General features: G+C 35.9%; 1 protein-coding gene across 1 annotated transcript in view; it reads left to right on the top strand.

Moving 5' to 3' along the window:
- The window catches only part of BRIP1 (BRCA1 interacting DNA helicase 1), a 116,762-nt gene that overhangs the window by 46,738 nt on the left and 46,208 nt on the right, over positions 1–23,816 (top strand). The window contains exons 16-23 of the mRNA XM_086475255.1: positions 8,112–8,224; positions 10,580–10,662; positions 12,588–12,914; positions 13,658–14,494; positions 16,948–17,021; positions 17,738–17,813; positions 19,958–20,173; positions 22,197–22,354. Coding sequence (XP_086331381.1) covers positions 8,112–8,224; positions 10,580–10,662; positions 12,588–12,914; positions 13,658–14,494; positions 16,948–17,021; positions 17,738–17,813; positions 19,958–20,173; positions 22,197–22,354 — 1,884 coding nt within the window. The remainder of the gene's footprint in view (positions 1–8,111; positions 8,225–10,579; positions 10,663–12,587; positions 12,915–13,657; positions 14,495–16,947; positions 17,022–17,737; positions 17,814–19,957; positions 20,174–22,196; positions 22,355–23,816) is intronic.

Raw genomic sequence — 23,816 nt, 5'->3', positions numbered from 1 at the left:
TGTTGGCAGTTTGATGTTGGCTCATCTCCACTAATGTTACTTGTCTGTGATCAACCTGCTTTCTAAATATATTTTATGATTTGTAACTTGATGCTAATACCAGTGAACTGTAATATTAGGGAACATAAATAATGTGATAGAAGATGATGTGTAATCCCATATACGTGTTATCTGATGCTAACATACTATTCATTAACTTCTGTTACTTGTATTGAATTGTAGCATTTTGGATCCAGCTATCAGTCTTTACTGGGCAAGAAACTCATTGTCAAATGTGATGTGTAATACTCCGTTTTATTTTCTCCATGTGTTTGCGCTAAATATATGCCACAGCTTCTGGGATTAAATGGCAAGCGTTTGGTCTCCTTAAGTAACTGTATGCTTTTATAAGTTACATTATTTTCTGTAGAACCTTTAGAAGTATCATTTAGTTTCACTTAAAAATTTTAGACACATAGTATCTTACATTTGCTCATTTTCACAAAGAGAAGAATCTAAAACTCTTTGTCAGTGTTAGGGAGAAAGACATTATTATGACTCAGAAGTGTACTTGATTATAAACAATACTGATTTGAGAAAAAGGAGGCCAAAACCCTAATTCTGTGTTATTGAAAACGGTTTCATACGGCTAAAGAATCAGGTTGCTAAAGCAAAATATATAAAAGAAATGTTGAAGTATTGCTTAGAGCTATGGTACTCTCAATGGTAGGGTTTGGCTTTAGTAAAGCAGGAAAATTTATTTCAGAGCCAAAAATTACTTCTTTGGCTGTGACCAGGATTTCCTCTGCCCACCTCTGGGACCTGAAACTAGAGGTAGGAAAATCTGATTTTGGAGCCAAGTGTGACTTGTTTAGTTCAAGTCATAATTTACTGTTCTTACCTTGGGGACCTGAAAATAAAGAAACTCGCTATGAAATGTTGATAATGGGCGACTCTGAAGTGCAGGCATTAAGCTAACTTTCCCAGGGAGCATTTCTTCACTTCCACCTTTCCAGATGCTTTTGATCGTAGTACAGTAGAGTGTACTTAATCATGCAACAGCTCGGAGAACTTTACCAAACTACAGAGGAAAATGCAGTCAAGCTCTTTACATCAGTAGATGTGCAAGGAAAATACGCTTGGTAAGGCTAGGATTTCTGTGCAGTGACATTACTCAAGAACTGTGGCTGAGTTTGCTGTTCATGAGAAGCGCTTCCCATAGCTGCTATAGGCCGAGTCTGAACTACAATGGCAAATACTTTCTTTATTATTTCTGGTAACTAGTTTGTGAAACTTGGTGGAACTCCTCATTTCGGTTACAATTTTCTGGGTTAGGTGTAACTTCGCTGCAAACTGTGTATCATTGTCTGGCTGAAGTTCCTCCTTTCTTGAGGGATCAACAAACTGAGATATTGGTATAATTTCAGAGTATTTCCCAAATATTTATGTTAATTTCTAGTCCTTGTGGCAATTTTTAAGCCTATATGCTTTTTCTCCATTGAAAGGAGAAAGAATCTTGTCCTAGATAAGTGATTGCTGAAATAATTCATTTCTTGCATACTATATTCTAGGAAAAGAAAAATTTCAAAGAAAATGATTGTTATTTTAGATGCTTAACCTGAGTTGGGAAACATTCCATGCACTATGGAATTTCATCGTAGCTTTGCAGCGCTTAAATAAGAATGGCTGTAAAAAGTCAAAGCCATCCACGCTCTTCTTGCATCCAATAGAAATTGTGTTAATTAAGGAAAAAAAAAAATTTAAGACAGAAGCTTGATTTGTGGGAGTAGCTGTAAAATACTATGAAATATCCCATTCCTGTAGCTATGAAAGGTAACATTTAAGTTCAACTTAACATGTAAGACTAGTGGATGGCATTTCTCTTGTACTGGTGCAAGGCTAATGTCAATATGTTGGCACAGATCACAGAAATCATCGCTGAATATATCCCGAAGTCAAGCCTTTGGATAAATAATACAGCAAATCAAAACTTTTCCTTTGCATTTAATAGTTTACTTTTCTGATCCATAAAAAATTCTAAAGTGATTTTCTTGTGTTTATCTTGTCCTTAGCAAGTAGTGTTGACCTTTAAGTTTTTACTTTACTGTCAAAGTATGTTGAAAGCTTTAAAAGTGAAGCTATCACCTTGGGGATTTGTAAGGATGACTGACACTTACCACTTCACCTTAGACGCAGTAGCACTGAGCGTATGCAGCAGCGTTGTACCTCAAGGGAAGCTGTTTGATTTTTTTCACTTCTGCTTCACTGGAAATGGATTGAATTTTCTCTTCAGAGAAGAGTTTTGGTTGCATTAGATTTTAATCAAGTTGCTTGTTCACAGTCCCTCAAAGCTTACAAGACTGAGATGAGTAGATGGGCCTGGGGTGAATGTGCTACAAGATTTGTCAAACCGTAAAACTTCCAGATCTCTGAGATATGCCACATGGTGTAGTTGACAATACTAAAAGTGTTCAGCGGTTACAACATTACATAAGCTTCTCATCTCTCCAACACTGGGATTAAGAGTGAGAATACTGGGGAAGCATTTAGTCATAAAATACCTTGTGAATTCAAAGTAAGACAAATACATCTTTGCATAAAGTGGTAGTGCTATCTTTCTGCCCCAGGAGCTAGCATTGGCCAGTTAGTAGACTCTAATAGGCAGTAGTTTGATGTTACGTTGTTTGACTTTACTTTTTGAAGTGGTATTTAAGGTTTTGGGCTGTGGGGAACCAAGCTAGCAGTGTTTTTCCATAGATAGCTTTTTTTCTTACCACCTTCATGCCTTTTTTTCCAATTTCAGTAGCTTTTCCTAGTCTTGATTGTATCTTCATTCAGGCAACAAACTTTTAAATGCCATGGGTGCCCAGTGTTTTTTCAGGTGTGCTGTTTAGGTGCAACAGGCTGCAAGATACAGCTAGTCTGAGATCTAGATCTGCAGAGATGTTGTTTCCTTATTTCATTCAGTATTATCTGAGGAAAGCAAATTTTTAAGTGCGCATAGACATTTTTAGGCAGAAAAGGTGACCTGAACTGGTTTTAAGTTTATGTGGCCTTGATGCATGAACTATTGAATTGTTTTGGAAGCCTCTGTGAGGGGCAGCTGCTGGAGGGTAGTGGGTGTAGTTCAGCCTCACAGCGACTCATCTGCTAAAGAGGCTCTTGTAAGGTTGGAGCTGTGTAACGGAGCGTCTTGAACATAATGGAGCAGTACGAAGTATTGATCATATCTCTAGCTGATAATGTCTTATTCACAGTATATATGCTATTTCTGTGCTCACAGTTTTGGGGTTTTCACGTTGTTTTTTAAAGAAATGCAGTATTTGTGTGTGAAAGCAGAAGGCAGTGTTATGTTTGTGTCTGGAGACCATCTTTAGGCATATGAGATGGTTAGAATGGCCTTAATAAGTTACTGGCATATACAGAATCTAGTTTGATAAATTAGAGGTCATAAGCGTTTGCTTATTTCATACTGTTTTATATGTATTAACACTGCACTTAAAATGCTTGGAGCATTTAAAGATAACGTCCTGACATAATATCTTTTTCCTGTGGGCTAATAAATTGAGACATTGTGTTTAGATACAGCTTTTAGTAGGTCTACTGAGGAGTGAGGATGTTTGAAGCATATTCTATGACTCACTGAGGTCTTTACACGTGCATTATTTAGTCTTAAATCTCACAAATGTTACTGCTTGGGGGGGGAAGTTAAATGCTACACTATTTAATGCTGCTTCCATTTAAGGATTTTCAGATATAAAAGAAAAGAAATGAGTTTTCATGTCTTTTACTTCCCCACACTTAGAAACTTTTATGATTACTTGGCATTCGTCAGGAGGAAAGTAGATGGCAAGTATGTTCTTGAAGAATTCTAATTGTTGCTATTTCAGGTGGAAGAGAGACTCTAACTGGACACATGAGATTTTTAGGATGGTGGATTTGCTTTAAAACCATTTTTATGTCTTTGGGGGGGGGATGGAAGCAGGGAATGACCACCTGGTATTTTTTGCTTGTTTGTTTTTAGGAGGTGGGGAGTTAGTAGATGTGAAACACGAGTGTGTCTTTTAAAGTTTTTTGGATGATATGGGCAATGGTCTTTGTTTTCATTACCATTTTTCCTCTCATAAAACCAAAGCAGCAAGTCAGTGGAATGCCGGAAAACATTTATATCCATTTTCTGACTCTTATTTCCATGGAGAATAGATGGAGGAGAGTTTACACCTGTGTGTGTAGATGTGCCTACCTACACAAGTGTGCATGTATTGACACAGTTCCAAGTTTATTTGCCTTTTTCCTTTCAGGAGTTGTCTCTCTTTAACCTGAGCTGTCACAACACTGCAAAGTGCTGATGTAAAGAGAAATGCAGGTTTAGTTGAGTGCTCTGTTTAACTGCTCACAATAGTGCCCTTGTATTCATGAATTTCTGTCTTGTCTTTAGACTTCTGGGTCATCTGGTTTGTAATCCCACAGGTTACAAACTGGAGGTCATTTTTAATCTACCAGAGAAAACAGGAGACAATTGAAGATGTTTGTGAAGTGATGCCTTGTCAAAGAACAGGCCTGGCTTGTTAACTACTAGTAACAGCTTCGGATTTGTTTTTAGAAAGCAAGGTATAGCACTATCCTTGGTTACATAAAGTAATGCATCTAGAAAAATCTCGAAACTTTACCAGATGAAGTAAAACCAAACACAGTTTATTTTGCTGATTCAAATCTCATAAAATAAAAAAAAAAATTGCATGTTGTAGTTCAGCCCATTCAACTTTCATATTGTGATACTGATGCTGATAAGGTTTGTAGTATTCTGATTATGAATGGTAAATGCCCCAAATGCACGTTCTCTAGTCCTGCTAGGCTTTGCTGTTAGCTTGTTCTTTGGCTGAGATAAAATGATCCTGAACGAGCGTCTGCTGGACCATTTGCTTGTTTTCACTGAAGTAAAATTTTGAAAAAGTCGTTAATAGTGTAGCATATTCTTTTTTATTCTTTGTAGGTTAAATGCTTTCTCCTTAAAGCTTCTTCACAGGTAAATTAGCATGTAGGATGCTGTGCAGACATTTAGCTGAAGATATCTAAAATATACTGAAGTTGTGTTTCAGATTTCCTTATCTCAGTTGTAATTATGACTGCAAAACAAGGCAAAGCTTTTTACAGAACTTTATTTACAGAAAGAACTCAATTTAAGGGAGAAAATGGTGCTTTAATTTTATTGTCCAATCATTGATTTTTCTGTTGAAACAATTAGCTTATAATAGATTGCTATTTATATACCTTGGTCTTAAATATAGCCTTATTTTCGTTAATTTTGAATAAATCTTGTTCAGCCTGGCATGCTGCAAATAAGGTTTCTGTATGTGAACTCTCAGGTTATTTTAGGCTTCAAAAAATAAGCTCTAGTTTTTTGAGCTAGTCTTCTAGCTTTGTGTCATAAACTGACTGATATAGTCCATGGTAAATGCAGTATAAATCCACTTTATGTACTTATATATCACTTGAATCCTGAACAAGTCTGGGTTTCTTCATATGAAGCAATGTTACCACTAGTAACTTTTTTTGTGATTTATCAAACACTTAAAATCTAATATAATGAACATTGTTTAATGTTGTTGTTGTCATTGAAGAAAAACTTGTATTGCTAATTCTGATTGAGGCAGTTTCAAATATATTTTTCAAGGTATTTTTCCAAGTCATAAAAAGAAAAATTTGTTCGTGACATTTATTTTTTGTTGATATTTCTCAGTTAATATTCCATAGTGAAAGATGTCGAACTAATTAAGCATTAAAAGAACGAGCGGTTAGCAGGTATAATGTTGTTAGACTTCAGTTAATGTGAATGCGACCATGACCTCCCAGATAGATCAAAGACTAATCTGTCTGACAGCTACAAGATGGCAGAGCTTGCCACGGGCCTTCTGCTGCTGCTTGCTGAAGCTATTTGTCTGTAAAGCATGCCTGATAGCTAAGAGTATATTTTTAAGGATGAACAGGTAAAAGTAAAAGGCTGTCTTTTGACATTTTAACTAATCCCTTCTAGCCTGTGGTTTACTGCACATTTAGGATATTTGCTAGCAGGAGAGACTGGCTTTTTCACATATGTAACATGTCATTTTGAATTGGGCGTTGATTTGATGCTTGATAACGTAAGAGTTATACAATGAAATAGATTCTGATTGCATTAAAATGACATGCCCTGGCCTTTTACCTTTAGTAGACTTATAATGAAAACTGAACTCGCAGCAATGTAAGTTGTCATCTCATGCTGAGACATGATCATTTAAGTGAGAAAACAGAATGTTAATTTTCTATTAACCCTTTTGTAATTAAGATAGAACAGATAAGTTTTAAAGATACATTACATGTTTAGACCAGGAGAATATGGATTTTTGTATAATTTGAGACATGAATTGTCATTGTTGACGTTTGCACACTGCTAACGTTTTAGGAGAATGTAAAGGTAATGTGTTTTATTCACAGGGTAGTGCAGTACATTGTAGATGATCTGACTGGTTTGCCTTCCTCTGGTACTTGAGTGGTTTTATGCTGATAATTAAAAAGTCATCATATTTATCAGTGTAAAACATGTGACTTGTTATTCTAATACTTTTTTGAACAGTCTGCTAGCGAAGTAAGAAGCTGTGGTAAAGCTACGTTTGTTACAACTGGCCAGAATCTTACTGATAAGGGAAATTCTTTAAAAGAGGAAATTGTTAGAAAACTTACCAGAACTAAAGATAAATGCAAAGAATATAGAGGAGCATATTTTCATTGGTTATGTTTTAAACATTTCAGTGAGATTTTCCAACATGATACCTTATTTCAAACGGTAAGGGGTACCCTTTTGTGTCTCCAGGTAGTATTTCAATTTGTAGAAACGCACAGATACGCCCAAGTTTGTTTTTATGGAATGGGTTTCATGTTCATCAAATGTTCAGAAGAAAACCTCTTCTGTTTTGAAAACTACAAAGGAAACCTCACATGCCAGTCAATAAATTCTGAGTGACTGGAACAAATATTAAATCTGTGAAATCAAACTGAATTTACTTTCTGGCTGTAAAGATTAAATTTGTGAATTTGACAGGCAATTTAAAGGGCATAAGTACATAAAATAAAATTTCTTATCCAAATGCAACTTGAAAGTTACCTGTCAGAAGAGGTTAGAAGTCTGCTGTTTTCTCTCCTGAAGCGTGTCCTTTCACTTGTCAGTTTAGAAAGGTTAATACTGTACAAAAGAGCAATGGAAAGACCCTTTTTGATATAGTTTTATGTTTAAATAAATAAAAAAAATTCAGTGTATGTCCCCCCAGTAATAATAAATTCTTTTGATATATTGGAACTGTGTATAATGTCCAAATACAGATTCTTGTTCAAATTAAGATCAGGCATTGTGGTTGTCTGTATGATTAGAAAGGGGAGACAGGGGATTTCTTTTGCAGTTGATAGCAGATCTGCTTTTGAAGCAGCCAGGAGAGAGCATTTTTTAAGAAAAAGGAGCCTGCTCTTTTCTGTCTTCTGCAAACCTTAGCAGCCACCTTTGCTTCACATTTAGCCAGTGAAATGTTAGTTTCCAAACCGCAGAAGGTGGTGCCAAGGTAGGAATTAGAGTTGGTGCTGCTGGCTTCTGGTACTTTGGTGAGGCCACTCTGTCTCTAAAGTACTTTCTTAGCTTCTGTAGAAGAAGGGGTTATATTTGCTTAACCCTCACTTGAGAAAAGGATGGTCTGGGCCCAGCAATAGATTAGGAGTCTGTGTTTGTGATAAAGGAAAGGATAAAGATCTCCATTGTATCATTTACTTCCAGATGAGCAAATAAAACTGTGGTCTGGTTAGTCCATTGACTTGCATCTGGGTTTTTTGCCTGTGTGAACAACTTATCCTTCTCTTTCTAGCACAGAGATCCAGATAAGTGTGTGGTGGCTGTGTTATGCCTTATAAATTTTTGAAATAGATCACATGTTAAGAATAACTTTAGAAGAGTAAAACCCATGATTTGTTAGTGTGCAAAATACAAAGTTGAAACTGAAGCACACTTTACATGTTCACTTATCTAATCAATGTTTGCTTGTTTTCCTCTTTTAGAATGTTTCCTTTTCAACATCATTGTGGAAAACAATGTGTTATGGTTTCTTTCTTAGGTTGAATTAAAGAGGAAGTACAATGACCAGCACAAAAATACAAGAGGCCTTTTACCAGGGAGTCAGTGGTATGAAATTCAAGCTTATAGGGCCCTGAACCAAGCCCTGGGAAGGTGAGATAAACTGAACATAATTAAAAGTATATACTTATTTGTAGAACTTTTTTTTTTTTTTTTTTGCAATATCGTTAAGGATTAGTTCCTCACTGTTAACACAAAGGGCATAAATCAAGCCAAAAAAACTCATATTGCAGAAATCAGGTCTTCAGCTGTTCTGTACTGGCAACTGTCTGGTTTTTCAGTCTGTTGTGCATTTGAGCATTGTTATAATTCCGATTGTTTTGGTTTATGTTCAGAATCCACTTTGGTTTGGTTGCAGGTTTTATTGCTTGTAGTCCAGATATGCAGAAAGGAAAGGATTTTCAGAGACAAATAGTTCTTGAACTTACAAACAAAATGAAAATTCTTAGGTCTTTTCAAATGTACTAATTGTTCACGCTCTTGGTGGGGTTTGAACAGTTGTTTGATGTTTAGCCTACAAGTATTTTTGAAAGGGAGAAATAGCAGGGGGTTTTCTTAGACCTTTGCAAAAGGTCAATTCAATCACGCTCACTGATCTCTTTCCAGGTTTGGAAGAAGTGGTGTAGCTTACTTTCTCAAATGAAAAAATTCCCCCAAATTTTATTAACAGGTTAGAATTAATTCATCCTTCTCCAACAAGTATACATGGATAGATACAGCTGTCTGTCACCCGTATCTATCAGAGATGCCATAGATACATGGCATGGATATATAGAGGTACAGACACAGATTCATAGGTAAGAAGAGAAACGTTAGCTAGAAGACTCTTGTTATTTGAATTAGACATAATACAAATATGATGACATAAATGAAGGTTTAGAAAGAAAATTGAGAGAAAATAGTCCACATGAGTAAAATTTAATTGAAAATTTTTGTTATTACAGGTCTGATTTCTTAGATTCCTCTTTGGAGAGTAAGAGCATTAGTTAAAATTTGTTAAGAAAAATCTAAGAAAGTTGTGGAATGCTAGTGATAAGAAATGAATTTGAAGTTTTGTCACTGTGAAGTATGTTTTAACTTAAATCTAGTTTTAGTGAAAACTGCTTACTGTGTGATTTCTCATTTGAATGAAATTATACTAGTCTGAACTTAAATGGAGAAAATAGGCTTCCATCTGACAAATGTATAAACTGTGTATAATACCATTAGACTAAGGTCTTACTAAAGTGAGGCTTGGCGAAGGAGGACAGTGTGTGACGACTGTCTTTATAAAACCAGACAGTCTACAAAGTTAATGCTCAGTTATATAGTAGATAGGGAAGCTTCTTGCTGCAGAGATGCCTGCAGGGATGGAAGTGAGCAGAAGCATGCTAGGCTTCAGTCTGGCAGTTTTCTCTTAATTTAGTGCTGTTACATTATACGAAGTAACACAAGTCCATGAAATGAAATAGCAGCCTTTGGGAATACAACAGATGGTGTGTACGGCCAGGTGACAGCCATGCTATGAATTCCTTGCAGTGCTACTTTTTCTAGAAGTGTTGGATATGTCTCCAGTGGGCATAATTCATTTAAACTATGAGTTAAAAGAACATTTATTAAAGTAATGAAAAAATGAGAAGTTGGAAGAAATCTGTTTCTTAAAGATGTTTTGGTAGCTTTTCTTGTCGTGGAGGGACTTCAAATAGAAATAAATAATATTTCTTTGGAGAGCCAGCATTGTCACTCCCATTTTTAATCCCTGGCTCCGATACACTTGTGGTTTTACGTACATTTGTAAACATCTTAAAAAGTTGTCCTTCTCTTATACAGTGGGGATAATAATCCTAAACTATTACTGACATTCTTTCCTGTATTTCATGTATGTTAGCATTGTTCTTGAATACTTTTTTCTGGCAGGCAGTACAGAAATCCAAATAATGTTAAAAATAATATCAACGCATGTAAAGTGACTATTGGATTATTTCTGTAGGCCTCTCACAACTGAATTACGAACTCAACGGTATCACTCACAGCCTTGATCTGTAGCATTATTCATTTCATTGCTAAAGAGAGTCAGGAATAACATGTGGTTTAGAAACAAAGCGCATAGTTACTTAAAAAACTGCTCGCAGTTACCTGAGTCCGTTTTCTTTCATTTTACACTTTGTGTGTTCTCCTTCCAGTATTTACATTACCCAGTTAAGAGTGGAAAGCAAATGACATGTGGTTTGATTAGCTGCTGGGTTTTGTGTGGGGTTTTTTAATTTACCTGTTTTCATATAGTAAATTCAAGCTGAAGGAAAATTAAGCTTCCGTTAAAATTTTTGGTGCAAGACAGTAGGAAAGTACTTCCTGTATACTCTTGCATATTCTAGCTGACTCGTTCAAATCCCTCTTGTCTGATCCCCACAGTTTTTAACTGTATGCACTCTGATTATATATTCACTCTTTTTTGTTGCTCCCTTATAGGTGTATAAGACATAGAAATGACTGGGGTGCTCTTATTTTAGTTGATGACCGCTTCAGGAATAACCCTAATAAGTACATAACTGGTAAGCTGTAAAAATCTTTCTGGGAAAGTTCCTAATATTAACAAATAGTGAAAAATCAAGATTAGAGAAATATGGTTATACAAATACAAGTAAGTAGGAAAAGTTGTAATGAAATGTATCTGCTGAACTCAAATTTTGCAGTTGAAACTGAAACCTCTAAAACTGGACCCTGGTGTATTGATAGTTCATTAAATACACTGAAACACGTTGATACCAATGTTCACTCAATTTAATTTCTTTCCCCTTTTGGATATAAAGTTAATGATATAGAAATTTCAGTGTACAGAATTTGAGAATTCTTTCTTAAAATGGGACTTATAAAAACTTAAGGACTCTTAATCTTTGCATAATAAATATATATAAATTATGTATACATATGTGTGCATGTGTATATGTTTGTATTAAAAATAATTAATAGATTTTTATTTGGCCTTTGGATAAGTCTCTAGTGCATGTATAGTTTCTGCCTATAGGGAGCTTTAATGATTAGGGTAAGCAGTCTGAATTTAACATTCTGGCTTTTTAGGTACAACAGGTAAAAATTGTGCCGTTTGGAACCACAAATGCTCAATACACGAGAAGTATTTTCTGTTTGTAGTGTTATACTGGCTAGAAAAAAATGCAGATAAAATAAAACAGGTCGTGCATTCTTCCTTAATAAAGGAATAATTTTTTGAAAAAAATTAAAGCAATTGCTTAGGAATGCATTGTGTATCTTTGTTCTGCGCTGTTTAGCAGAGATGGGCAAAACATTATAATGGTTTAAAACTGAACAAGGGTAGATCTCGATGAGCTATTAGGAAGAAATTCTTTGCTGTGAGGGCGGTGAGGCACTGGCACAGGTTGTCCAGAGAAGCTGTGGCTGCCCCCTCCCTGAAGTGATCAAGACCAGGTTGGATGGGGCTTGGAGCAACCTGGCCTGGTGGGGGCAACCACAGCTTGGAACTAGGGGGGTTGGAACTGCATGATGTTTAAGGTCCCTTCCAACCCAAACCATCCTGTGATTCTATGAAAACACGATGTGAACAGATAATGTTGCAGTCTAGTCAGCAGGTGGAGCTCAGCTGCTGCAGTACAAGTCAAACCACATTTCTGACATGTCTGTACTAAAAATATATATAAACTATCTAAGTAAACAGAGGTAATTCATACAGTAATACAAGTAATCTAGACTTGATTAGATTAGCACTTTTTCTAAAACATAAGTTCACAGAAGAATCAAGTTCTTTTTTTTTAAGTGATATTAAAAGAATATTTAAATGGATTTAAACCCACTTTTTTTAAAGACAAGAAAGATTTTACTTCACTCTTGTGTGTTCCAACATCATCTAAACAGCTATTATGCGCAAAACATCTGGTATTTGAGAATTTTAAAAATGATTGCTGCAGAAGAGCATATTGTATTATACTGTAGCTATTGGGCAGTTGTGATTCTGAATAACTGAGTTACTGTTACTTAATCAGAAATAAAATTGCAAAAGCTTCATTATATTCTAATTTTTGTCAGACCATGCCAGTGTGATAATAAATAGCTGTATTCTATGCAAGTTGCTTTTTAATACTACATGATAACAAGCAAAATGAACACCCAGGCATAGAAGTATGACGATGTTTTTGCAACACAGCAGTTTGAACTTAAAAAAAAAAAAAGTGTTAGTGAAAAAGGTAAAGGTCTCCTAATAAAAAAGAATTATACTGTTAGTATTACTCATCAAAATACCTACCATTGGTTAAACCAAGTTCCCTTCCTGGAAAGGAAGACACGTGTTACCTTACTTTCATGGGCAGTGTCTTGAAATCTTTATGAATCTCTCTATATGTACGTAGAAGTATTTGCAATATTAGGGTACTAGTTACTGATGTGAAATACCTGGTATAGGTTATGTAGTTTTGTAGTAACACTTTTTTTTTTTCCTTTTTCTTAGGATTATCTAAATGGATTCGTCAACAAATCCAGCACCATGAGAGTTTTGGTAGTGCACTTGAATCCTTGCATGCATTTGCTATAAGAAACCAGAAGGGCGTTGATTGTTCGTCAGAGTGCAGCAGTGAATTTCTCCATGTACATTCAAATTCAAAAGACCTGTCACAGGCCTCTCAGCGGGAGGCAACTATTCATCTGTCACCAGATGTTCCTGCTAAAAGTGAGGAGCAAAATTTGGTTTCAGAAATTAATTTTACTACAACCATCAGCTCAGTTAATCCTACAGCATCAAGTCAGCCAAGTGACATCACGGCAACAATGAAACAAAGTATGTTCATTTCCTGTGGAAAAAACTTCATTATCAATTTTAAATGTCATGTTGCATCTTTTTTGAAAGAAACAAGTGGTTTTTAAAATTACAGAAGTGCTATCGTGCAAAATGATAATTATTCACAAATGTGTACGAGCTGTGCTTGACAGACTGAAATGAATTGTCACTCCATCTGGTTGTCTTAGAACAATTGGTAGTGTTTGATAAGTTTATAGTACAATCAAAAATATTTTCACTTAAATTTCTTTTTCCATTGAAAACTATGAAGGTAATTTAAAATATCTTTGAAACACATAAAGTTTAGCAGTATTGCAAGATGAGTGCCTTTATTCAAGCTACATCTGTTGTTTAGACATTACTGAGAGGCACCTTTCATATAATCTTTTCTGGTACCAGCTTTACCAGTACATATCTATCCATTCCTAAATTTTAGGAAAGCTCATAACTTCATTTCAGGCAAGAAAGATGCAAACAACATAAAAGCACAATAATAAAAAAATCGCAAATTTAAAATCCAGTCATATTTTACTATACCTTTACATATGCCAGACAGACAATTAAGACAATTCATGTGCGAAGATAGTTGTAACATCTGGGCTTTTGTTTGTATTGGATCTTAATAAATATTATAAAATGACTGTAAACCTAATAAACAGTGGTAATTTTGATGTGCTACACATGCTGTAAATCAGCAGGGGGAAGGCATATACAATTAATTAATGTTTTGTGGTTTTTCACAGGTGGCCAGAAAGTTGATGTAGAGAGTCATTCTCACCATGTAACACTAAGAAGAAAACATATGGACTCCACACCTGAAATGCCAGCAACTAAAACAGAGAGAGAAAAAATGAATGGTTGCACTAATGCTGATCTTAAGAAAGAACATTGCTGCTTTAAACCACTGACTTCAACACCTTTGCCTGTAGCCAGGAACTGCATGTCCACAGCTAGTAGCAAACAAAAGAATGTGAATAGCGCTAGTGAACTTATTGATAGTGTAAATCAATGCCAGCCATCATTAATTTCAGAACATGAACCAAATGTAACAGAATCATGTTTGGAAATAACTGGTTTTTCAGTTAAAAGTACTGAGGTTCCAGTTGCTGAAGAGCATCCCGATAAGCTACAGCTTCAAGTTGAGCCCTGCAGTGAGGTTCCTTCAGCAGGAGGGAAATCTGAACTTTCAATGTTAAACGTATCCGCAGAAGCTGAAGATGAGGATGAGAGTATATACTTCACACCAGAACTCTATGATGACGTAGAATCAGAGGAACAGGAAATCAGACCACTGGTTCCAGCCTGTAATGCAAATAAGAATCTGATTGAATGTGGGAAGTCCACAGTCCCTGATGACTTTTTTGCAATCAACACCTCAGAAACTCTAAGTGTGACTAAAAAAACGATTGATGATGATGGCAGAAGCACAAGTTTACATGGAATAATGCAGAATGAAGGGAGTAAGAATAGTGCAGTTAATAACATAGAGATACGCAGTGAAATAGAAGCAGAGCAGATAGCATCTCAAGAGATGGACACCAAAAACCGGAAAATCAGTCTTTCCAGATCGCGAAATAAAGGTGTGTCATCTTTTCTGTTGAACGATACTAGCACATAGTGACAGAGTGACAGCTTCTATAGGAAACGTAGTGAGCAGCCTTCACAGTATAGCCTCACTCTAGAGCGGTGATGGCTTTCTAGTTCTCATTTAATATATGCCACTATCAGACTCGATTTTCCGTTGTATGTTTTTGTTTTCCACTGTGAAAGTTATGCAACATGCAGTTTTCTGTAGATATAATTAAGATTCTTCATCCTAACTGTGTGGTGGAAGGACATCATGTGTGGAAATTCTAAGTAGAAGCCCAAGTAGCATTTGACTTGAAATTATAGGCTGAGGAAGTTTGTCTAATACAGATTTAATTAATCTGCCATTAAATGCACTCAAACAATTGGGTTTTTCTCAGAAAGCAAAACACCCATATAATCATGTTATGGTTTTCTGCATTTGTTAGGGCTTTTTTTTTTTTTTTAAAGTAAATGTGTAGAACAGCATCTTTGCAGATCAAGTAATACGATATTGAGCCTAGATACTGAAATAGGTGTATTCTTCAGTACTTTGTTTCCCTCAAATCTCTTTTGTCAAAATGTCTATTGTAAGCTGTGTAGTAGTAGTATTTGAACATTTTGATATTTGATGATGATGAGAGGCTTCTTCAGAGGTCTGTATTTGTTTTATTTAAAAGTTGAGGTGTCTTTAAAATTTTCTTTTGTGGAAGGATCCAATTTCTTTTGGTCAGCTTCTGTATGTATTTGTATTGAAACATGTACTCATTTGTATGCCCTACAAACACATTTTCTATGCCTTATATAATAATGTAAATTTGTACATAAAGGTCTTCAAGTCTTCTTCAGTCTACTTTTCTTGAAGTATTTTAAACATTTCTTTCATTTATTGCAATCAAAACAGCCAGGATTTTGCTGTAATAAAACGTAGTGCCTGATTTTTCAAGGAAAGATTGTTGATTTCCATCATACATTAATATGAAGATGTGGGATTTTTACAATCTTAAGATTGGTTCATAGGTATTTATATATTTTGACTGAGAGCAGAGATGAAATGGTTAACGGGTCGTTTTCCATAGAAGTTAATCTAAATAACATTCTGACGTCCACCTTTGCAGAGCTCTGAACGTGTTCATATGAATAGGATTTAAAGTGTATCCTTTATTTACATGAGAAATACTTCTTTGTAAAATTAGATACTCTGCAAGAATGACAAGAATACTGTTAAATTTCTTTAACAAGCATTATCTTGCAGTTCTTAGGATAAGGCATTTGGTTAAACTTTTTGTTATATTGATGCCACCTAAGCATCATGTTTTCTTGGTTTAGGTTTCTGGGTATTTGCTTATTCATTGGATGCTGATGGTTTCGAACTAGTAGATAGGGCAGAAGCAAGCACTAATATTGACAGCAATTTAAACATATGACACATCTAAGGATAAAAGTACTTTATTTAGATTTAAGTGATTGATTGAATGTCAGGACTTAGTAGGGTAGGCATGGTTCTGTTTGTAACTGGCTGGTAGACTAGAACTGTCCCATGTCCCACTGCAAGTGCTGAGGCAGCCCCTGGCAGGTGGCTTTGCAGCTGATCCTCATGAGGCTCTAACAGCTCAGTTGTCTTAAAACAAGTCTTCTGTACCAAAGCACTGCTTGTGGTTATGTATCTCTGAGTAGATAATAGAAATCACTTCAGCTTTGTGGCTTGTCTGCTTATCTCATAGACCACTATCCCATATTTGTCTTGCGGAAGATTTGTCTGTCTTTAAATCCATAATGTTACAAAAAAGAAAATCCATCTTCCTTTCCTTATCTGGAGCAGATTGTTCCTTTCCTGATCTTGTGTTGCATCTTACTTCGATTAGAAATCCTTTAAGACATGGCCTTTTTCGTATCAAATATTTTGCATTAATTTACAACATCTACATTTTATATAAAATGACTCCTTAATCATTTTTTTAAAAAAAATCTGTATTGAAAATATCAGCTTTTGGCCTACTAGATACTAGATTTTTCTTGTAAAGTCTCTATCCAGAAATTCACTAACTTAAATCCTGTCCATAGCTGTGCTGCTTCGGACAACTGATGGATAATAATCCACTGTATCACTGCTGGTTTTTGGGGCGTGAGGTGGACAGTTTCTTTTGGTGTAAAAGCTATGTAAATTCAATCTGAATTTGTCTTTATATCTTACTAACTGTGGTGTTTAATATGTTACAGGCAAGAATGTTCTTTATGTCTATACTTAATATATTTGTGGTGATTCCCAATATTAAATTCAATACCCTGCTGCCCAGCCTGCAAATGGAAGGGAAGTCAATGTACCAACTTTCCTAGAATTATTTGTTTGGAATTCCCATATCTGTAAAAGCTAAATTATTTGAAAAGTCCTCAATATACTTTGATATAATAGGCAGGCATGTTCTCTTCTGTCTAAAATAATCATAAAATCTTGAATTTATTAAAGGGCTGAAAGTTCAGAGGCAATGCAGACGAAGAAGAGCTACGGTTAGGCAAAGTGCCTACGCCGGTGAAAGAAAGGTACCATGTAGATAAAGTACCTGTTTTAAGTGGCTGCTGCTGAATGTTAAGGCGCAAGGGAAATAATGATTTATTATATAATCTTTTAAGCGAAATAATACAGGTGAAATAGTTTATTCGTGGTCTGCATGGTTTGCTCTAAATCCTTTTGTTTTACTTAGTGATAGATACCTTTGTTTCTCATGGGGAAACAAAACGGCTGAGAATTTCCAAGTGCTGATAACACAGGTAGAAGCTGCAGATAGGGGCTGCCTACAGTCCAGCTCATAACTCGTTACAGGTGTAGTTCCTCTTTCAAAATAGCCAGTGCTTCGATTTCTGGTTATATGTAAATTTTAGGGTAGGGTTTGCAAAGAGTAAGAACATAATCGCACTGAAACTCAGTAAGAATTGGGCATCTATCGTCCTAGGCTCCTTTGCAAAATTCCAAAGTCTTTGATAGCCTGGAGCATTATAGACTCTAAAATACCTCATATTTTGTGTAAAAGTATTTCTGCCTAAGTTAGGTTAAGCATTTTTTAGCATTATGCATATTTTAATTATTAGCTAATATAAATTATAAACATTGATTCAAATAATTTGAGTATTTCAAGTAGTATGTTTCTCTGAAGCAGTTTTGAGATCTTTCTTTGTGTTTATATTTAAATGCTTCAATCTGCATAGTTGCTATATGCAAACTACTGTTTACGTGAATTTGTATATTGTCTTGTTGGAAGGAAAGACACCACCAGCCTTGCAAGAAAGGACTTTATTGTATTGTCTGTGGAGCTGAAATACTGCCAAAAGCAGAGGGTAAGATATATGTAACTGGTTGGTTGTCTCAGGTTGGGAATGATAGGATTTTTAATCCATCTTTTTACTTTTGCAGTTTTGGACAGTGGAGGGATATTTCAGAATAACTGGTTAATTTCTTCACTGGATATGGTAACTAGATAAATGAGTTGTTAGAAATGCACTGGAGACCTGCAGAAAATCTTTTTGGGGGGAGAAAGAGGGAGTTGTCACAATAACACAACTATTTTTACTTGGCATTTCAGTGAAAATAGGTTACTCTTTCTGGCATATTTCTGTTGCTTGATTCAGTGGTCCTGATGCACGGACCTATCTTGAAGTACAATGGGAATCTGACTGGAATTTAAGAGTTAACTGAAGGTAACTGCCTCTGGCATTATGGGAGGCTGAAAGAAATTATTTATTACATAGTGGCCTATTCATTGGGTGTGTTTCTTCTAAGGATTAGGTGTTAATTTGCTACCAGTTACTGTGAGAAGTTTGGTAATATCTTGGCACAGTAACTCTGTGAATCTAATACACGTTTTAATGAAACTATAGAAAGTTTTACTGAAAAACCGTATGATCACAATCTTATTCTTCAATATGTAACCTACCTTATCTTAATTTAGTTTGATTTCCAGTCCTCGGTTGACCCATTGTACGAAATGTGGGTTAGATGTTCTTGGAAATTGTCTCTGCAGTTTTGTGAGGCACGTTAACTTGGTAAGGTTTAAAAGCTGATAACGGTAATAACAACTCTGCTACTTTTTAAAATGCACTCTGTCTTCAGGCTACTGCGCCATGTGTGGTAATGACCTAATTACAAAGTGTTCTCATCGGTTACGTGCAGAAACAATTAGATATAGATGCTTAATACACTTCAACAATGTTTAAAACATTGTCCTTCCGAATTTAGTGAGGATTTAACTGGTCCCAGGTTTTACAAATCTGAAGGTAAGAAGACGTTTGCTTTTGTGTGGCTTGCAAGTACGTCTCAGGATGTTGAAAGAAAGCCAGAATGCTGTGTTTTTAGGTGTTAGAAATTATATGGAGGTTGAGATGGAGAGGTTTGCATTAGACACAGAGCAGAGGCTTGTTTCTTTTTCTTGTTTACAGCAGCCCCAATGTTATAGGACCCTTAAACATCCCCTCTCCTTCTCTAAGGTCCCTTCCACTGGCCTAAAAGCTCATGCAGTGATGAAGCAAGCATGGAAATGGTATCAAAGAAGTGACAGTAGTGGAAAAAAAACCCAACCCTCTCAAAGTCATCCTCTTCAGCCATAAAAGTGAGGGATGCCAGGCTTAGTAGGCAGGAACTGTGTGCTAGCAGCTCACGACTGCTTTGTGTGATGTAGCTGAACAGGACGTCAGGTCATGAAGCTAGACCAGATGTTGTGTGGATCAGTTGAAATCAAGGAAGAACAAGTCTCCTCTTTCACAAACCAAACCTGAGGGAGAGTGGGAGATATCCCTATTGCTTCTGGACATACTAAAGTCATATGCCAGCTAGCAAAGTCCACGTTGCCTTACGGGTAAAGGGAGGCCCAGGGTATGGAGGCCTCTTATTGCCTCTCTGTTTTCCTAGAGCAACTATAATGTATCTCCTTTAAGACTTGTGTAATCTCACCAGTAGACTTTCACTAATTTCCTTAATTTGTCAACATCATCCTATCTTTGCAGTTTGGTATAGAATCTGAAATGGAATCCCTATGTATTAAATGAAAGCATTCTGAATCACTGAGGGACCTTACTGCCTACAGTTACCAAGGTGTCCGTTGTCAGTGAGAAGTTTTATGCTATTTAAACTGAATCTCAGATGTCAGTTGATTGATGAAAGTTAAAAAATCTGCCACAGTTTGAAGAAAATGAAAAATAAATGACTTTATTCAATGTGGATTCAAAGTCACTGGTCAATTTGGGAGTAATAACAAGGGGAAAATTATCTGTTGAAAAGTAAATTTTGGACACGTTAAAAAATTTAAATAAGGCCTTCTTCCAAGGTCCATTTACATCAATAAAAGTCTTTTCACTGACTTTGGTGGGTATTGGAACAGGGCCTAAATTACCATCTTGTAAATGTGGAAAGTTTGCAGTATGTTTGAACAGTACTGTATTCAAAACCATGTATATATAAGTCTTACACCCCAATTTTTAAATTATAGGAATTTTGAGAAAAGCTTGCTACAGTAATATTGAACTGAAAATAATCTGGAAACTCTTCAGAAATACTAATGTAAGAAGCAAAGAATCCATTAATAATTGTATGTGTGAACTAGATGCCATTTCAGAAGATGATAATATGATGTTGATCATCTCAGATGCTACAAGTCTTAGTCATCTTAAAGAAACTTTGAAGGTTTATCAGATGCCAGTGAAAAGTGAAGGTAAATCTTACTGAATACTGATAAATACCACCTAACATTTGTCAAGTCCTTTAGCTTTAAATTAAATGCAACACATTGTTTTCTTTTATTTACTGAAAATGCTTTTGATTTTAGTAATGTGTTTTTATCTCTTGATCTGTGTGTGAAATCTCCTATGGAGAGGACTAGTATGAGTCTCTTGCTCCAGTAGTTCTTGCTCTCCAAAACAGCACTGTACACGTTTTGCAGATATTTTTAATGGAAAACATTTTTAAGCAGGGAGAAACACGTGAGCTTTCAAAAAGGCTATAACCTGTCTTTCATTCAATTGTTATATCAAATGTTCAAAGCTGTATTAAAGCTTTGTTTGAATTGTTTCCTTTTAGGAAATTTCCTCCTTGCAAGGGACATGGAATACCATGTTACAAATCATGCATTCCTACCCGTTTTCTTCTCTGTTAGCATTGGCTGAGCGTAGTTGCTGCAAACATTGCTTTCTTTTTTGTGTCAGTAAGGTCTTGGTATTGATTTTTGCTACCTATTGGTCAGTAATTCTGGCTTCAGTTTTTTGTGATCTTCATCTCTTAGCATCTTCATTGTGTCTTTGCTCAAGAGGCATTTTGTTTAAGAATGTTTTGTTTACTGCCACAGTGCGGTGGTTGAGTCCGCATGGTTCTTTAACTTCCACACTTTTCTATTGCTCTCACGTAACTTTCTGTAAGTTTGAAGGAAGTCCAGTATCCAACAATTCTTTGCCGAAATATGAGTGAAATGCTGTGGCTGTTTGCTTTCTCCTTCAAGGACATCTTTCCTTTTCATAGCTTGTTGAAAGGAACCTTTGGCTTCTTAAAGCAAATGAAATTTTTTTTTCTTAAATGAAAATATAAGATCTTTCAATGGTACTGGTATTTTTGTGTTCCCTTGCCAGGGATTGTGAATGTTTCTGAAAATCTCAGGAAATATTTGAAAGGTGAAAGAGGCATAAGAGTGATACTATCATGCTGAAACATGTTAGTGAGATCCATAAACTATGTCTTTGACCTTAGATAAAGGAGGAGGATTATTTAAAGCTTATAATGAGAAGTTTGACTATTTTATGGAGTAAGGACACTGAAGGTAGTAGGAGCTTACTGTCCAAGGCAGAGCATTGGGCTAGAAAGCTGATGAACAGCAAAACCATGTGGGTCAATGGTTTTCTTCAGGAGACTGGAAATACAGAAGTTGGAGAATTGGGTATTGACAGTGGGACTTGGCAAAGAAAATACGTTATATACACTTATTTTCTCTTAACCAGGCCATTCACAAGACTTGCAGCCCTTGCCTTTGACCTTTTGGGAAGTTGATGGCAAGATCTGTTCCTTTGAGACACTATCTTGTTCCCTCAGCCATCAATAGCTGAAATTGAGGGAATTGGTTGTTATGTAAAAGGAGTGCCACACAAATTTAGTGTTGACTGGAAGCAGGCAAAGCTCCACTGAGATCTGTTGAGCCCTGCATATTTAATCAAACACTGAAGATGCATACCAGCTTACCCTCCACTTCCAAATTTCATGGGTCCTTACGTACTGTTCTGATCAAAAAGAAAAGATAAGGGTAATGAGAACAGAATAATTTACATTTCTTATAACAAATTAAAATCCGTGAATTGGAGGCATCTACCCTGCGGCCCCCATGGTTAAAGTAGGGCTCTGCAGCAGCAATGTTTTTGGTGTGAAATGATTCCAGGTGTCAGACCATGGAAAGTGCAATCCTTTGGCAGCATTCAGGTGACAGAGACCACGTGTAAAGTACTTTTGCCTGTGTCTGGGCAGTTCTGGTGTTCAGATGGCACAATTAATCTTATGTGATTTTTGTCCCAAGGACTCTGTTTTAGAAGTTATTACGTCTGCAGGGATTAATAAGCATTCTTTACCATGTTGCTCTCTGGCAAAATAAGAACATTATGTTTAGAAATGTGGAGTACAACTTGTGACCTTTCATCTGTTTTTAAATATCTATTGATGCCTATGTAAAAGCAATTTTTCTTTCTTTTTGAAAGACATGAATGCCAGTTTATCTTTAAATGCTATTTGGAATGAGAAGGAATATTCTCTGACAAGTTACTTACAGTGCAGGAGCTGTGTCATTCAGTCGATTTCTCCATGCCCTTTGATAGGAGCTGAGGTTACTCATTTCAATAATAAAGTACAGACATGGGTAAGTCAAATTAGTTTATTTTGTATATTAAAATGATTACTGAATGATTTGTACAATAAATATTAAAATACCATTTCTGTGAAAGGTAGAATGAAAATTGTATTTTATCTAGATGGAAGTAATTCATCTGATTTCTGCTACAGAGATTTGAAATTATACTTCAGAGCTGAGTTCAGGTCACTTAATATGTTTGCAAGTGTCTATACTTGATTTAATGCAGTGTCTGTATAGTATTACATCTTACGAAAAGGGATAGGAAAATCAGCAGCAGCTATCCATGCCTTTCATGAAAGGAAAACCGGAACAATACATATTTGCACAAGTGACGTAGTCAGACTTGAATTTCCAGGCATGTAGTTTTACGTTATTTGTGGCACGAACAAAAATGTTCATCAGACCCTGACAGATGAACACAGACAAGGTCTAAAGGAGGCAAGGGGCAGAAATTTTTTTATAGTTATTGTATTTCCAACAATGTTAGCAAACTGAATTCTCAATAGAATTATTTGAAATGTAGACAAGAAAGCTATGTGTGTTTTTACTGTACTCCTAGTAATGCTGTAGTTTAAGATAAAGGCAGAGGGTGAGGCTCCGTCCTAAATGAGGTGTGCAGGTAACCTTAGGACACGTATGCCTTTCCTGAGTTTTTCTTCGTTTATACTGTGGATATAAATATAACCGAAATCAATCAGAGATTTTTGATACTAAAATTTTGCCAAACCTGAATATGATCCTTACGCTTTGGGCTGTGTGCATCATTATCCACTGTATATGCTATTTGAAATGCACTGTGTGGCAGCATGATGATGGAAAAAAGTTTATGAAGAATTATAGGCCGTGAATGTTGAGGTTTCAAAGTGTTACTAAGATTTCATGGTATTTTAGCATTCATTTTATATCAAAGATAATGAAATGTTACATTGAGGTAATGTATACTGAAAGAATATGAAATAATGGATTCCGCTGAGGTATAATGAAATTATTTATTATATCTTTTTAACAGTCTTTTTCTATACCTTTAAAATAAGGGTCTCTGTAACACTGCCAGGAAATCAGAAGCATTGTGTTCCGCTTTGTCGCTTCCCGTGACTGGCTGTGCAAACCACACACTGTCAGCAGTTTACTCCTACCGCTAGCTGGCTAGGCAGTGGAAGGGGGGACTGGCTGTCTTGTACCAGGTGCATCAAGTATGAATGTGTAATCAGCTGGTATTAAATTGTGGTTTTATTAGTGTAGAATAAACAAGTGTTATGTTCTTAGCCTACCTGTAGATTTTGTTTCTTTTGGCTAGAAAGACACTGTTAATTGTTGCTGGTTTTCTGAGTAAGTCTCTCTCATTCCTAATATTTTCTTATATTTCCATTTCATGTATTTTCCATCTACTAGAAAGAAATCTCGGTAAACTTCTAGGCTTGGAAGAGCAGCATAGGCTAAAAAAGACCACATCTGGCTTTGGAGAGTC

This window comes from Leptosomus discolor, chromosome 18 (genome assembly GCF_034619465.1).
Source record: "Leptosomus discolor isolate bLepDis1 chromosome 18, bLepDis1.hap2, whole genome shotgun sequence".
Classification (NCBI taxonomy): domain Eukaryota; kingdom Metazoa; phylum Chordata; class Aves; order Leptosomiformes; family Leptosomidae; genus Leptosomus; species Leptosomus discolor.
The sequence above is the reverse complement of the archived record's forward strand: the minus strand, read 5'-3'. Positions and strand labels throughout refer to the sequence as shown.